This window comes from Nematostella vectensis, chromosome 10 (genome assembly GCF_932526225.1).
Source record: "Nematostella vectensis chromosome 10, jaNemVect1.1, whole genome shotgun sequence".
Classification (NCBI taxonomy): Eukaryota; Metazoa; Cnidaria; class Anthozoa; order Actiniaria; family Edwardsiidae; genus Nematostella; species Nematostella vectensis.
In genome coordinates, this window is record NC_064043.1 from 10228439 (window position 1) to 10242740 (window position 14302).

The 14302-nt window shown below is 40.5% G+C and overlaps 2 protein-coding genes across 2 annotated transcripts; one reads left to right on the plus strand and one right to left on the minus strand.

The window, feature by feature from the left end:
• The first annotated feature begins 318 nt into the window (after nt 1-318).
• LOC5519267 (ribose-phosphate pyrophosphokinase 2) lies at nt 319-10901 on the plus strand. Its single transcript, XM_032364040.2, has 8 exons — nt 319-563; nt 6905-7088; nt 7220-7318; nt 7534-7658; nt 7721-7775; nt 9076-9194; nt 9499-9658; nt 10161-10901. The coding sequence occupies exons 1-8, from the start codon at nt 322-324 to the stop codon at nt 10251-10253; spliced, it is 1077 nt and encodes a 358-aa protein (XP_032219931.1). The 5' UTR covers nt 319-321; the 3' UTR covers nt 10254-10901.
• On the minus strand, nt 10674-14127 carry LOC5519203 (adhesive plaque matrix protein 2). The gene is made up of 4 exons (XM_032364041.2): nt 13983-14127; nt 12836-13033; nt 12298-12417; nt 10674-11626 (listed from the first exon to the last, which is right to left on the minus strand). Exons 1-4 carry the CDS (start codon nt 14023-14025, stop codon nt 11526-11528), a joined length of 462 nt encoding a protein of 153 aa, XP_032219932.1. The 5' UTR covers nt 14026-14127; the 3' UTR covers nt 10674-11525.
• Between the last annotated feature and the right edge of the window lie 175 nt (nt 14128-14302).

Below are 14302 nucleotides of genomic sequence, written 5' to 3' on the forward strand. Positions count from 1 at the left end.
CGCATTTCTGACGTTTTGAAGTTGGGCCTATATTTTACTGGCCTTTGAGGACTTTATTCATCTTGACGACCGAGCTTCCTGCTTCTTTACCCCTAAAACCCAAACGCGCGTGCCTGGGTCCTAGCGGATAATGTCATGCTTTTTGCTGCCAAAGAGAGTGCGTATGAAACTTCATCAGTTGATGTTTATTTCCCTTTTCTGACGTTTTGAAGTTGGGCCTATATTTTACTGGCCTTTGAGGACTTTATTTATCTTGACGACCGAGCTTCCTGTGTCTGTACCCCTAAAAGCCAATCGCGCGTGCCTGGGTCCTAGCGGATAATGTCATGCTTTTTGCCGCCAAAGAGAGTGCGTATGAAACTTCATCAACTTCCGAGCGATCAGAAAGACATTCTCGAGCTCAAATCCGAGCCACGCTCTGAGACCTCTCTCCCTTTTAGAATGCCGAACATCAAGATCTTTGGAGGAAGCTCGCACCCCGTGCTAGCTAGACTTATTGCCGAAAGGCTAGGATTCGACCTCGCGAAGTGTGTCCTCAAGAAATTCTCAAACCAAGAAACATGGTGAGTTATCGATATTCTCCTAATTTCACGTTCTCCAGCTATCTTATTGGCTTACTTATGATTTCCAATTGATGTTTAACGAGCTGTTAGTCTTGGAGTAACGTTTTTTGTGTGCGAATAATCGGCTGCTAGGTTTTAACAATTTGTTCCAAGATCGTGTTGTCGGTTTACGGTAGACACGTGCGTGATCGGTCAAGCCAATGGTGTACATAAACTCATGGCACTCCAAGCGGACAAACTTTACCGACAAAGCTATTGATTATAGTGTTTTTAATGGATAAGTGGTACGGAAAATCTTTATTAGTGGTTTTAAATGTACTGTATGTAATGGAAGACCATGGGGAAGATAATCACCTCTTGTGAATAGATTATTATTTTATTCCATTTCTTATTATTAAGTTGGCTTGGTACTTCCAGCCCTCCTTTTCGAATTCATTAATACCAGAAAGAATACTCACATATGGCTAATACACACATGTCAAAATAACTGTCTTCTTTACCCCCTCCCTCCCCCCCTGTGTAGTCTGCCCTACCTCCCCCTCTAAGTTTGCGTGGACACTGATCCCGGGACCCGAAACAACACCAAGGGTTCCCCGAAGTTAACCCCAACCCCAACTCTTTTATGGCTTGTTATGAATAAATAATTTATTCACGCCTGATTCTTTAAATTTGTTATAAGTTCAGATCCTCACGATTATGCTTTCAATTCGTGGTTTAATTCAACTAATATTTCTCAAAATCTAAATTACAACTAACTCCGAGCTTCAACGAGGAACCAGCCCCTACGGGGGGTCCCAATCAAACATCAGGGGCCACAGGGAACCCAAGGAGGGCAATATACATATTACAACATCTCCCCCCTTTCAAAACTTCAATAAATGTTCAAAGAAAACCAAAAAAATGTTCTTAACATTGTTCAATAAGTCTTTGTGGCTTCTTCACTTCACGACCAGCTCTTGTTCTGATGGGTGAATGTGCTTCTGTTTCTCTCTGATCTTCCTGTACTTTCAATGGACTTGGCGGTTCATTGATCTGCGCTTTCCTAGCGACCACTTGAGGTTGAGGACTCATGTATGTGGGAGCCACTGGCATCTTCGGATTCATGGGTGTGTCCTTCGGGACAGAAATGATGTGCCTTCGATTTCTTCGAAATACACGTCCTTTCTCATCTTCAACTACATATGACCTTGGCAGGACTTCTGCTTTACACCATTCTTTATCTTTGTTTACACGAACTCTAACTTTGTCCCCAACTTCCAAAGGGGGAAGGTCCCGGCTGTGTTGATCATAGCTCATCCGTGAACTTGCTTGTCGATGGGCTAATGCCTTTACCACTCTGTGAGGGTCTACTGGGTGAGGTACCAACAAACGTCGATGGGTAGGTAGTGTTGAACGTGTACGCCTACTCATGAGTAGTTGGGCAGGTGAGACACCTATGTCGTCAAAAGGTGTATTTCTGTACTTTAATAAACCTTCAAATGGGTCTTTATTCTCTGCTGCTGCTTTCTTAAAGATTCGCTTTGCAGTCTGGACAGCTCTTTCCGCAGCACCATTGGACTGGGGATACTCGGGTGAGCTGGTTATATGCTGGAATCCCCAAGCTTCTGCAAACTGCTTAAACTCATGGGTAGTACTGAAAATATTGCGGGTGTTACTGTATTGTGGGCCATTGTCGCTGATCACTTTGGCTGGAATGCCAAATCTTGCAAAGATTTGCTTCAAGGTGTTGACAACACACATGGCAGTGGACTGCCGAAGTAGTTCAACTTCAAAATACTTCGAATAGAAATCAACCACAATCAAGTAGGAATGGCCAGCAAATTCAAAAAGGTCAGTTCCAACAACCTGCCACGGTAGACCTGGAAGGTCATGTGGATGTAGGGTTTCTCTCTGCTGTTGGTTGCGGAATGCATTACAAATCTGACATGAACGTACTCGGTCCTTAATATGGGCAGTCATGGAGGGCCAAAAGACATAGTCTCTTGCCAAACTCAGACTCTTACTCTCACCCATGTGTGCTCCATGTATATCTTCAAGTACTTCAGCTCTCATGGATCTTGGTACTACAATTCTATCAGATTTGAACAGCAAACCATCTTCAACACTAAGCTCTTCCTTGTAATTCCAGTATTCTCTTGCCAGTTCGTCAACCTGATCCTTGTCTTCTGGCCAACCCTCTAGGACATATTCCATTACTACTCTTGAGGTTTCATCGTTACTTGATGCATCTCTGAATTTCTTTAATGTGGAATTCTCAATTCCCAGATTTTCAATCAGATTGATTCCAATCACATCCTCTGGTTCACTTACTGGCGTAGTGTCAGTGAGTGGGGCTCTACTCAAACAATCAGAGATGATTTGTTTCTTGCCTGGGACATATCTCACATCCAAATCATACTTGGTTAGCTTCAGAAGCATTCTCTGCAATCGTGGTGGGCATTCATTTAGGGGCTTCCTAAAAATTGCCTCCAATGGTTTGTGATCAGTTTCTACAATCACTCGCCTGCCATATACATACGTGTGGAACTTGTCTGCTCCCCATAGTATAGCTAACAACTCTCTTTCAATGTTAGCATATCTCTGCTCACAAGACGACAAAGTCTTTGAACCAAAGGCAATCGGCTTACCCTCTTGGATGATGACTGCACCAAGGCCAGTGCTACTCGCATCTACATTCAGAATGGTCTGTTTGTGATTGTCAAAATAGGCCAACACTGGTGCATGGGTGATCACAGCTTTGAGCTTCTCGAATGCCTCTTGTTGAGGCTTCTCCCAGGTGAAAGCTGCTACTTGCTGGGTCAGCTGGGAGATTGGGCCTTGCAGATCAGCTTTGTGTTCAATGAACTTGTCCAAGTAGTTGATTGTTCCTAAGAATCGCTGCACGCCATCTTTGTCTGATGGGGGTGGCATCTCACTAATTGCACGCACTTTCTCAGGATCTGGTTTCAAACCCTCGGATGTGAACACATGTCCGACATAGCTTACTTCTGGAACTCGAAGCTTGATCTTCTTTGGATTAAATTTCAGGCCCACCTCTCTGCTTCTTTCAAGTACTGCTATCATCTTCCTATCAACATCACTTATATCTTTTCCATGGATTAAAAAATCATCAACAATTATTTCAACTGCAACTCCAGCGAAGAGCCTGTCCATCTCTCGTTGGTATATCTCAGGAGCAGATGAAATTCCAAATGGCAGCCGTGTAAATCTATACCGTCCCCAAGGTGTGTTGAATGTCAGAAGTTTCGAGCTTTCCTCATCTACCTCCACCTGCCAGTATCCACTGCATGCATCCAGTGTGGTGAACATTGTAGCTCCAGAAAGGCGATTGGCAACTTGCTCAACAGTGACCATGGGGTAGTGTGGCCTCTTGAGGGCCTTATTCAGATCCCTGGGATCGATGCAGATACGGACACTGTCTTTAGATGGTGGGTTGGCTCTGTCCTTCTCTTTTCGTTTGTCAACAACCAACATTGAAGACACCCACGGTGTGTGCTCTTCTTCTTTAACGATAATCCCATCTTGTTCCATCTCTTGGAGTTTTTCTCTTGTCGGTTCAAGCAGGGATATGGGGATCTTCCTAGGGGGGTGGACTACTGCAGGCACTGATGGATCTATCTCTAGGTGTACCTTGTTTGGCAGTCTTCCCGGTTTGTTACTAAAACAATCTTGGTACTGGGATAGAACCGGATCTTCTACCAACAATTCTGCATTCGGCTTGTTGCCATTCCCTTGTGTGGTCTCCTCGGCCAGTCTTTCTGGTGTGTCTATCAGGTCAAGATTCATAAACTTGAGCACCTCTAAGTCTAGGCAGGCTTCACAACTCAACAGGGGTGTAAACTCTCCATGCACAACAAGGTACAGCAGATCTATTTTTCGGTTCTTGTACTGGGTTGGAAGGCGAACACATCCAACAGGATGAATTGCCTTGTCTGCGAGCCATCCTTTAAGAGGCTGATGAATCTTTCGTAGCGGTTGTGTAGTGATGGCCTTATATACATGATATGGCATCACATTGGCCTCTGCACCTGTATCAGCTTTGACTTTCACCTCTTTTTGTGCAATCTTAAGGGTAATCACGCTCTTCTTTGTGCTATTGGGGCTGGACACAGTCCCAAGTTCTACTGATCCAAAGTATAAGTGTGGATCACCCCCACGATCACCTTGGCCCATACTCTCAACCTGGTTTTCTTGCTCTACTGTGCTGACCGGTGTTTCTTTCTTACCCTTAAGAGGACACAACTTTGCAAAGTGTCCCTCTTGTTGGCAATTTCTACATTTCTTTCTTAAGGCAGGACAAATACTTGGTTTTGTGAAACGGTGCTGAAAACCACAAAACTTACAGGTAGGATTAGGTGCTCTCTCCTTTCCTTGAACTGGGTGTACACTCAATGGCTGCTGTGAACCAGTTGGTGAAGCAAACTTGAATTTCTGCAACTCAGCAGCTTCATAGGTTCTACAGTAATCATGGGCACTTTGGAGTGTCAAATCTGGCTTTTTCAACAACTCCCCTCTCAACTCATTCGAGAGCACCCCTCCCACGATACGATCTCTGATCAGTGAATCTCTGAGGGTCCCAAACTCACATGTCAACGATAAGCGTTTCAGCTCACTCACGAAATTGTCCATCCTCTCACCTTCTTTCTGGTTTCTTTGATTAAACACAAGGCGCTCATAGATGACGTTTCTTGCTCCCTGACAGTGTTCCTTGAACTTTCTACACACATCTTCATAAGATTCATTGCTTTCTCCTTCGTTGAAAACAAAATGACTATATTCTTCAATTGCATCTGCTCCAGCACAATTGAGTAGCAAGTTCACCTTTAACTTGTCAGGTTTCTCATCCTTTCCTTTCGCCACTAGGTAAATTTCGAACTGCATAATAAATTTCCTCCAATTTTCTGAGGCTTGGGCATCCAGCACCAGTGGACCAGGAGTCCTGTGCGACTCTACTTCTGCCATAATTTCAATTCTTTTCTCGATATTCTTTACCTTGATTCTCGTTAAACTTTTACTTGACTTCTGACACCATGTTATAAGTTCAGATCCTCACGATTATGCTTTCAATTCGTGGTTTAATTCAACTAATATTTCTCAAAATCTAAATTACAACTAACTCCGAGCTTCAACGAGGAACCAGCCCCTACGGGGGGTCCCAATCAAACATCAGGGGCCACAGGGAACCCAAGGAGGGCAATATACATATTACAACAAAATTACTGTTGTTTTTTTACCCTAATTCTGACTAACCACTGTATTTCATGCGCAGTCCTATATAAAAATCTTAATACTATTGTTTTAGTTAATGTAAATTACCTGATGGTAACACAAATAATGCTAAAATGTTTCATATGTTTATAAAGCTAAAAGCCAATCCTTCCACATCTTTTGTTTGTCCATTACTGCAATTCCTTGGGGTTTATTTCAGGGACTCCTGGGGATCATTTCGGGTCCTGTACAACACTCCTTATATCCAAATGATAGGGTTTCCGTCATATTTTTAGGGGTTGAAATTGAATCGGGGATGAATTGAAATTATTAACATATTTTTAGTGTAGTTTTAAGCAAAAGTTGTATTTGTTTAGTGATTATTGATAACAGTAGTGTTAATAAAAATCTAGACCACACATAGGTGCTAATTGGGTATCAGCAGTTCACACTCGCATGCACAGGAAGCACTGCCTATGACCTCATGCCTAAGACATGCGGGATCATTGTTGATAAGCACTACGTATGCTTTACTCATATCATTATTCGCACTCACTCGAGCAGCACACAACCTACTGATTTCATATTGCATATTTTATATATGTATATATACATATACATTCCTTTTTGCCCACCCGCCCACTCCAGATAGGCAGTCATGATTAAAATATTGATTTGTGTTCCTTGTAACTAGAAGTCAGGAAACTCAGGAAGGGGATTGAATGTTTAGTTACACCACAATCATTGTAAAGTTTATTATTGTAAATTAGAAATTTATATGTAACTATTATGATATAATTATTAATGACTGCTGAAACCCAAACTCCTGTTCTGCACTTGAAGTGGTTTAGAGGTTCAAATTTCCATGGCTTAGTATTTTAGGGTACTATTTTACTTTTTCGAAGAATCACCCTTTACAATTTTCAACCCTGAAATATACCCCATGACCCTACTAATTACCCCAGCCAGGATGATCACAGACGCCTGTACTGTGACTACTGTGATTATTAAATGCTCTTTCGATTGCGCCGCCATCTCACTACATTGCAGCAACCTATTGGACACAGCAAAACCTGTTTTTGTTAAAAATCCAAAATCACCAACAATAACAAACAATTTTGTGTTATCCATAGTGTTGAGATTGCCGAGTCTGTGAGAGGGGAAGATGTCTACATCATTCAGAGTGGTTGTGGTGAAATAAATGATAACATGATGGAGCTTCTGATCATGATTAATGCATGCAAGATTGCATCTGCGCAAAGGGTGACGGCTGTTATCCCATGCTTCCCTTATGCTAGACAAGATAAGAAAGATAAGGTAAAAATAATGACATCTTTGTTTATCCCTCACGCAGAAAGCAACATAATATCTTGTTTGGGGAAGGAGTATAGTAAAAAAAAATTTAACATGAGAAAGATAAACCACTCATAGAATTTCTTTTTTCTCAGAGCCGTGCACCAATCTCTGCTAAGTTGGTGGCCAACATGTTGTCCGTGGCTGGGGCGGACCACATCATAACCATGGACTTACATGCGTCACAGATCCAGGTCAGAAATACAGCATACGTACAATTTTGTATTTATCTTGTGAAAATTTAAGGATTGCAGTTAAGCGCATCTTTTGATGATCAGGAATTATAAATTACAGCCAGAGCTATAGTTATCAACCACCTCATTTTAAAAAAAAGCAATAGATTGACCTGGACGTTATGATAGCAATTATAAGGAGTCCTTTTATTAAACTATATTTATTTGTCTTTCAGGGTTTTTTCGATATTCCTGTTGACAACCTTTATGCTGAGCCTGCCGTGTTGAAGTGGATCAAGGAGAATGTCCACGATTGGCAGAACTCTGTAATAGTGTCTCCTGATGCTGGAGGAGCAAAGCGGTATGTGTTAAAGGTCTTGAATACAACTCATGATATGGGCTCAATCTATTCTCCCTTTGCAGAGTGACTTCTATTGCTGATCACCTGAACTGTGGCTTTGCTTTGATTCATAAAGAGGTACCATTCCTAATTGCTTGATTTGGCATCATAAATTACTCAATATGTACTTGGGGCAACTTACTATAAATCACAAAGTGTTTTTGCTGTATAACCAAGTTGATCACAGATAGACAGTGGAATTAAATTAATGGTAAAAGTAAGAAACCCACAGCAACTAATAGATAATGTTTTTTTTCCCATGACACAATGTCGCTTTATATACATAACCCGGCATTACTAAAAAGCGGAACCAGCGAAACCGACGGAACCAGTATATCGCTTAGTTATAGGGGTAGCGATGTCATACTAGGATCACGCAAGGTGATTAAACATTCCGTTGTGAAATGCTAAGACAACATCACTAAGTGCAAATGTGCTACGTTATTTTAAGCATATTTGACATTCTGTCATATGCAATTTGTATCCAATTTCCGTTGAGTATTACCCTATTTAACAATTTCTACATCTGAGTGTAAACCTGCAGCCGTTTTGGACTCATGCTATGTGACATTTGATGGGGCTAACAGGAGCGTGGCGAGACAGCCATGAAGCTGCAGTTGTTTTGTTTTTGGAACTGTAACTGTTATTGTATTTGCTCACAAGTTTAAACCCAGTAGCAGAACTTTCATTTGCCCTTATGGTTATCTTGCGTTATTTGTGTTTTGATAATTCTTAGCATAACTGATTGATGCATTCGGTATATTTTCTTTATAGTATGATTTTCGTTCTAATTAAAACTTGAACTGGAAAACACAAAAAAAGTAAGCATTTAGTTGAGGGAGAGGGAGTTTTTAGGGCGTTTGAAACGAGGCAGAAATACCAAAATCTTTTTCGAGGTTTCCCCAATGAATAGACAACAATTTAGATTTAATAAGATTGCATATATGTATATCCATTTCGTAGTTATGTATACATGCTTTTTTTAAATGGAAATGCTTCCAGTCCCTTTTTAGAACAAGCACACCCGTTTTGGGGTGTGGAAATGAATATCTCACCTTGGCGTCAAGAACAAAATCCCACGAAGCGGGTGGGATACAGTACTCGTATTGACTGTTTGTGTAGCAATTTGACCTTTTTTTTGCGTAGAAGTTCTAATTCAACTAGGTAAACCTCCCTTTTGTCTGATGCATCTTAAATTGAGATGTGTTTTGTGCAGATTAGAAAGGAAATAAATGGTGATCCTAGTATGACATCCCTACCCCTATAACTAAGCGAAATGTACTGGTTCCGCTGGTTCAGTTTTTTAGTAATGCCGTACATAACCCCTTTAAAAGGCTTGACATGTCCTAAGGTTTTAATTTTAATTTCCATTTTTCAGAGAAAAGTTGCAAATGAGGTTGCAAGCATGGTACTTGTGGGAGATGTTAAGGACAGGACAGCCATTCTGGTGGACGACATTGCTGACACATGCGGCACCCTCACATTAGCAGCCACAAAGTATGAATCAGTTATCAACCATGGCAAACTGTGGTCATCCTTTTCATGGTTCAAAAATTGGATTGAGATCCAAGGAAAGTGGGGGCTTTGTTTAGCGTAAATTTAGGATTTGCTGATTTGAGGAGTTGAGTAGTATTTTATTAATGTAAATGTGCCCCTTTTGAAGCACAAAGTTTGAGTTTTAAAACTTTATTTCTAAGGTTGTTGAATTCCATACATTGAGACACTTGACACATGGTGTTCATTTTGACTTTTTATCTATATATTTATATTTTTTATTTCCTGAATTATGTTCTTCCTACAGATTAAATGAAGCTGGTGCAGCCAAAGTCTACGCCATCTGCACACATGGAGTATTTTCAGGCCCCGCCCTCAAGCGGCTTGATGGAAGTATCATAGAGGCTGTTGCAATCACAAACTCTATCCCCCAGGAGGCTAAGATGCAAATGTGCTCAAAGATTCGGGTAAGGCTAGACACTCTTTAGCTAGAAATTTTGATGATAGCATTTGGGATGATGGTTTGCTTGATTACCCTATTACAAAACAAGTAGGGCTTTAAGGCAGTCATTTTTGCATCGTCTGACAATCACACAATTCCGCTTTCGGACTTTACCTCCCCCTTCCCATCCTCACTGCTTTTGTTGGAAAATAATATGAAGTTGGTGGTAGAACTGTGCTTGTAGAGCTGAATGTGTTGAATTTGTATATTAATTAATCAGCATGTTCATTTCAGAGATTATGCATTTTAGATGTTTTATGTATAAAAAGGTAATTTAGCTCAAACGCTTTAGAAAATGTTATCAATATTACACTATTGTTTCATTTGATTCCTAGGTACCTTGATCCAAAGTTTTAACCATCCACCCGTAAAGAGTGAGGGGTGGGGGATAGCACCTGTGATGAAAGTGGTACAGTATAGTAGTTGTGGCACTAGTATTGATGGTTGACTTTTCTTTGCCTCAACAGTCCGTTGATGTGTCGATGATTCTCGCTGAGGCCATTCGACGTACCCACAATGGTGAATCAGTGTCTTATCTTTTTACGCATGTGCCACTCTAACACAACTCATGCTATAAAGAACACACAAAAGAATAGTGGCTTATTAGCCTGGGCAGATTGCCAGTTTGGACTATGTAAAGTAAAATCTTTTGTAGTTGTGAAAAACTTTGAATCAGCCCAAGGTTTTCCAAAATGTATGGTACATACTGTACACTTAAATTATAGGCTAGTTGGGCTAGCCAAGCTAAAGATTATCAGGGTGGAAAAATTATCCTACTTAGCGGCGTAGCCAGGATTTTTAACAGGAGGGGGCCCAAAAGGCTCTTTCGAGGCATTTTCTCCTGTATTTTAGATAATGTCTCATACATTTACTGTATTTTTGGCTGCAAAAAGGGTGGAGGCCCGGGCCCCCTGGGCCACTCCCCTGGCTACGCCCCAGCTACCACTGAGTGTTTTTACAAACAATTTACCATGTCCCTATTGCATGCTGGTCACTCTTACTATCTTTATATTTTTCACAACAACACTATGTACACATACAGTGCTAAGCCTTCATAGCTATATCCTATAGCTTGAATATTCAGTCCATGCCAGTCAAGGTCTGATCTAGAGCAGTAAAGAATGATGCAAGTGGTATACTTCTATTTCTCATGATTATACTGAAGCTTGTGTATTGTTGACATAAAAAACATCCATTTTGTTTGTTTAGTTGTGTGTGTCCTGTTCACTCTTTTCCTTGCAGCAAATCCTGTTGAAATTTTGGGATATCCCCTCTTTTTAAGGAGTCCCCAATGGTTAAGTTTAGTTTATTATTTTTTCTTTTAGTAGTTACACACATTACTGATAATTGTATACCGTAAGGAGTCCAATAAGCCCCCGGGGTGCTTTAAATTCATTTTTCTGGTCTTTAGGGGGGCGCTTATTGTAGAGTGGGCGCTTATTTCTATTGGGCAAAAAATCTGAATGGACTGAGAACAAAACTTGACCTTATATGGATAAAGAAGTTGAAGGAATAATAAATAGGCCCGTGTTGTAATGGGAGCGTACCAATGCATGCTTAATTTACAACGTTCAAGTGGTGCATTTGTTGAGCATTACAGTAAACAATCAAATCCAACAAAAACAAGTTTTCATGATTAAAAATGTTATTTCATTATAATGATTTTATTTTTTGTTGTTGTATGATTTTGAATTTTATTCTTTTATACTTTCCCTGATTATACTTTTTTGTAGTTTTTTTTCCCTTTTTTGCGTGTGGATAAAAATATGGTGAATAATATATAACTTGTTTCTACTTTTCAATAAATGTACAAAGTAACACTGAGGGCACTTTTAGAACAAGACGCAAGGGAGCAGCTTTCGCATCAGCTTTCGGTTGTTGGATTTCCACATGGTCTTGAACACTTTGGATACTTCCTCACTGGATGGGCACCCTGTGGACAAAACGAAACGTCAACTCTTCTCGTCATCAACTATCATGTTATCTCTTGCCCTTTGTTATAGCTGTTTTCAATATTATACAAACTCTTGTTTATAAAAATTGCTTTCTATATACCTGGAATTAAAGATCTTGGAAGTTGGTTTGTCATTTTCTGTTTTGTCAATAAAACCATTCTGAGCCAATCAGTCTCGCTTTGTGCACTTCCCTGGCTATCCTCTGGACAAAAACCAGACAGTGTCGCGACAAAAAGCCAGGCAACTGCACTAGGCGAGAGATGGCAATAATCTGATTGGCTTATAATAATTTGACTGGCGGAACAGAAAATCCCAAAAGACAAAAACAAATCGATGTTTTGAAAATGCGGCCACAGGGAGCTCCCTGTGATGCGGCGTTGCGATACAAAGGATTCGACAGTAACCGAATTATTTATACTTCATGATCGGCCAACATTTCAGAATTCAATATTTGAATGGTGGAAACCTGAAATCCGTTAGCAGCTACAAATCATTGGTGAGAGTTTTCAGAATTTTGAAAACTGCAGTTAGCCTGTTACTTCCATTTATGACGTTTGTTCCTCTTTTGTCGCATAACCTTTTAAACCTATACTACTTGATTCCCCTTTCACAATACACCCCACCCCACCCCCTTAAATTCTCAACTTACTTTCATGGCAATGTTGACCGTAGTAACCAGTTTGTTGGCACAAACACCGGAAGCCTGTCTGTCCTACTTGCACGCAGTAACCGTCATGTTTACAAGGGTTCGGCTTGCAAGGGTCAGCACCTAGTACAAATAAACAGTGTCAAACATGCAATATATGCGATTGACCTTGGGAATTCTTCAATTGCGTTTCCATGGTGGATGGCAGAGTGAAGGTTCGAGTGGAATACCCCATTTTAATTCAGTTATATTACAGGTCGGCCTTTTGATGATGGATCCCCTTAGAATACAGACACAAAGTAACTTACTTTTATCTTTAGATGGACATGTCCCCATTAGCTGACCGAAATATACAGGATACAAGAGTCTTTTGAAGAGTAAAATTGCCGATTTATTTATTGGCCCCCACCCCTCCATCCTATTACACACGGTTAAACTGTTGAGGATTCTGTCTCCATGGGGGGGGGGGGGGGTGACAATTTATAATCATCGATATACCCATCTTCCTCTTCCTTCCTGCTATTCTTGATCGTTTACTCACTAGGTTTATTATGCAGGAGACAGCTTGCCAAGTTCTCATACTTGAAGGGGTTTCTGCAACAGAAGGCGCGGTCGCACCAGCAGTGTCCCCCGTGTGCGTTACAACCCGTGAACACGCGTGCGCAGTTCGAGTTTTCGGGCTGGCACTGCGCATGCGCGGGGAACACATTTCTTGGCCGCCCAGCCTCGATTCCGTGAACTGCAAAGTAATGACGTGTTGGCTTTTTCAATCTCGGAAACAGTCTAATTTTTACAGCGATTTACAACTCTGAAATTCGAACTTTGAAATTTAAACAAAAAGAAATCCCGTTCTGTAATTAGTCAGCACTTTTCGCTGGCGCGGCCGGAAGCCACTAAGGTGTTGGCAAATCGAAAGCTTCGAGCATTTTGATCGACAGAACACTAAGTATGTTATCACCCTTGTATATTAGTTAAACCAATGTACTGATAACCGAAGAATTTTTAATAGTATTTTATCGCGACATAAATCCCTCAGATAAACTCCCTTAATCAAACTTAACCTTGGATATGTCGGGATACTACGTATTATAGTTATACACCCATCACCACAGGGTACCCAGCATGTACAAGATCCTTATTTTAAAATAGAATTCAACTGAAAATAACTCGGATTTTTGACTGCGTAGCACCAAACAGCGCCACAGGAAGTTGAACTACGCTCAGTCATTCCAAAATGTCTTGAAGATTAGATTTAATTTACTATCACGGACGCTATTCTAAATATTTTAAAAGCATTTTAAAAAAGGTCCTTTGAGTGTTTTGGGTGTCATCTCAAATATCAATAGTCAATAGTTTGACTTTAATTTTGTAGAATCCTTAACAAGCGAAATGAAAAACTAATCCTTATTATATGTTTCTCGAGAAATTGAAGTCTTAGGTAAGTTCAGGCTAATAACGCTTATACCATATGCGAAGCGCGTACTTTTAGACAGCCATGGGAGCATCATTTTCAACTTCTTGTAGATTTTGTAAATTGTCTTTTCTAGCTTTGTTACTGGGGCAATAAACCTTCCAAAATTTCAAAATCGTTAAAATTTAAAAGAAAGTTACAAAACAACAAGCTACAATACAATAAGAACAGTATACGCAGAAAAGAAAGAGCCTGAAAAACGATTATAACAACTTACCTAAAGCCACCAGTCCAATAAAAGCAATATACTTTGTTACCATATTTGCTCTAAGGCGATAATTTGTTAACCCGTTTACTTCTTTAGACACCGAGCTAAAACTGTCCGAGTTACGCAGTACGTCCTCTTATATAGAAAGATCATACGCAGGCTGGCTGTGACCCAGTATTGTGCGAAATATGACACTGATGGTATCACTACAGGTCAAGAAATATAAACACGGATATCCTCCGTACCATCAAGGCCTTATCTACTTGTGCATCGAGATTTCGTTATAGAAATTTGTTCTTAGGGTAGTATATAATGTGTTTTTCATTGTC

Excerpts from the sequence above, each read along its gene's own strand:
- LOC5519203 (XM_032364041.2), bottom strand. The coding sequence starts at position 14,025 with ATGGTAACAAAGTATATTGCTTTTATTGGACTGGTGGCTTTAG. Across the intron at positions 13,034-13,982 it reads TATTGGACTGGTGGCTTTAG|TTCACGGAATCGAGGCTGGG; the intron begins GTAAGTTGTTAT and ends ATTACTTTGCAG. Across the intron at positions 11,627-12,297 it reads CGGTCAACATTGCCATGAAA|GGTGCCCATCCAGTGAGGAA; the intron begins GTAAGTTGAGAA and ends TTTTGTCCACAG.
- LOC5519267 (XM_032364040.2), top strand. The coding sequence starts at position 322 with ATGTCATGCTTTTTGCCGCCAAAGAGAGTGCGTATGAAACTTCATCAA. Across the intron at positions 7,319-7,533 it reads TACATGCGTCACAGATCCAG|GGTTTTTTCGATATTCCTGT; the intron begins GTCAGAAATACA and ends TTTGTCTTTCAG. Across the intron at positions 9,659-10,160 it reads AAATGTGCTCAAAGATTCGG|TCCGTTGATGTGTCGATGAT; the intron begins GTAAGGCTAGAC and ends TTGCCTCAACAG.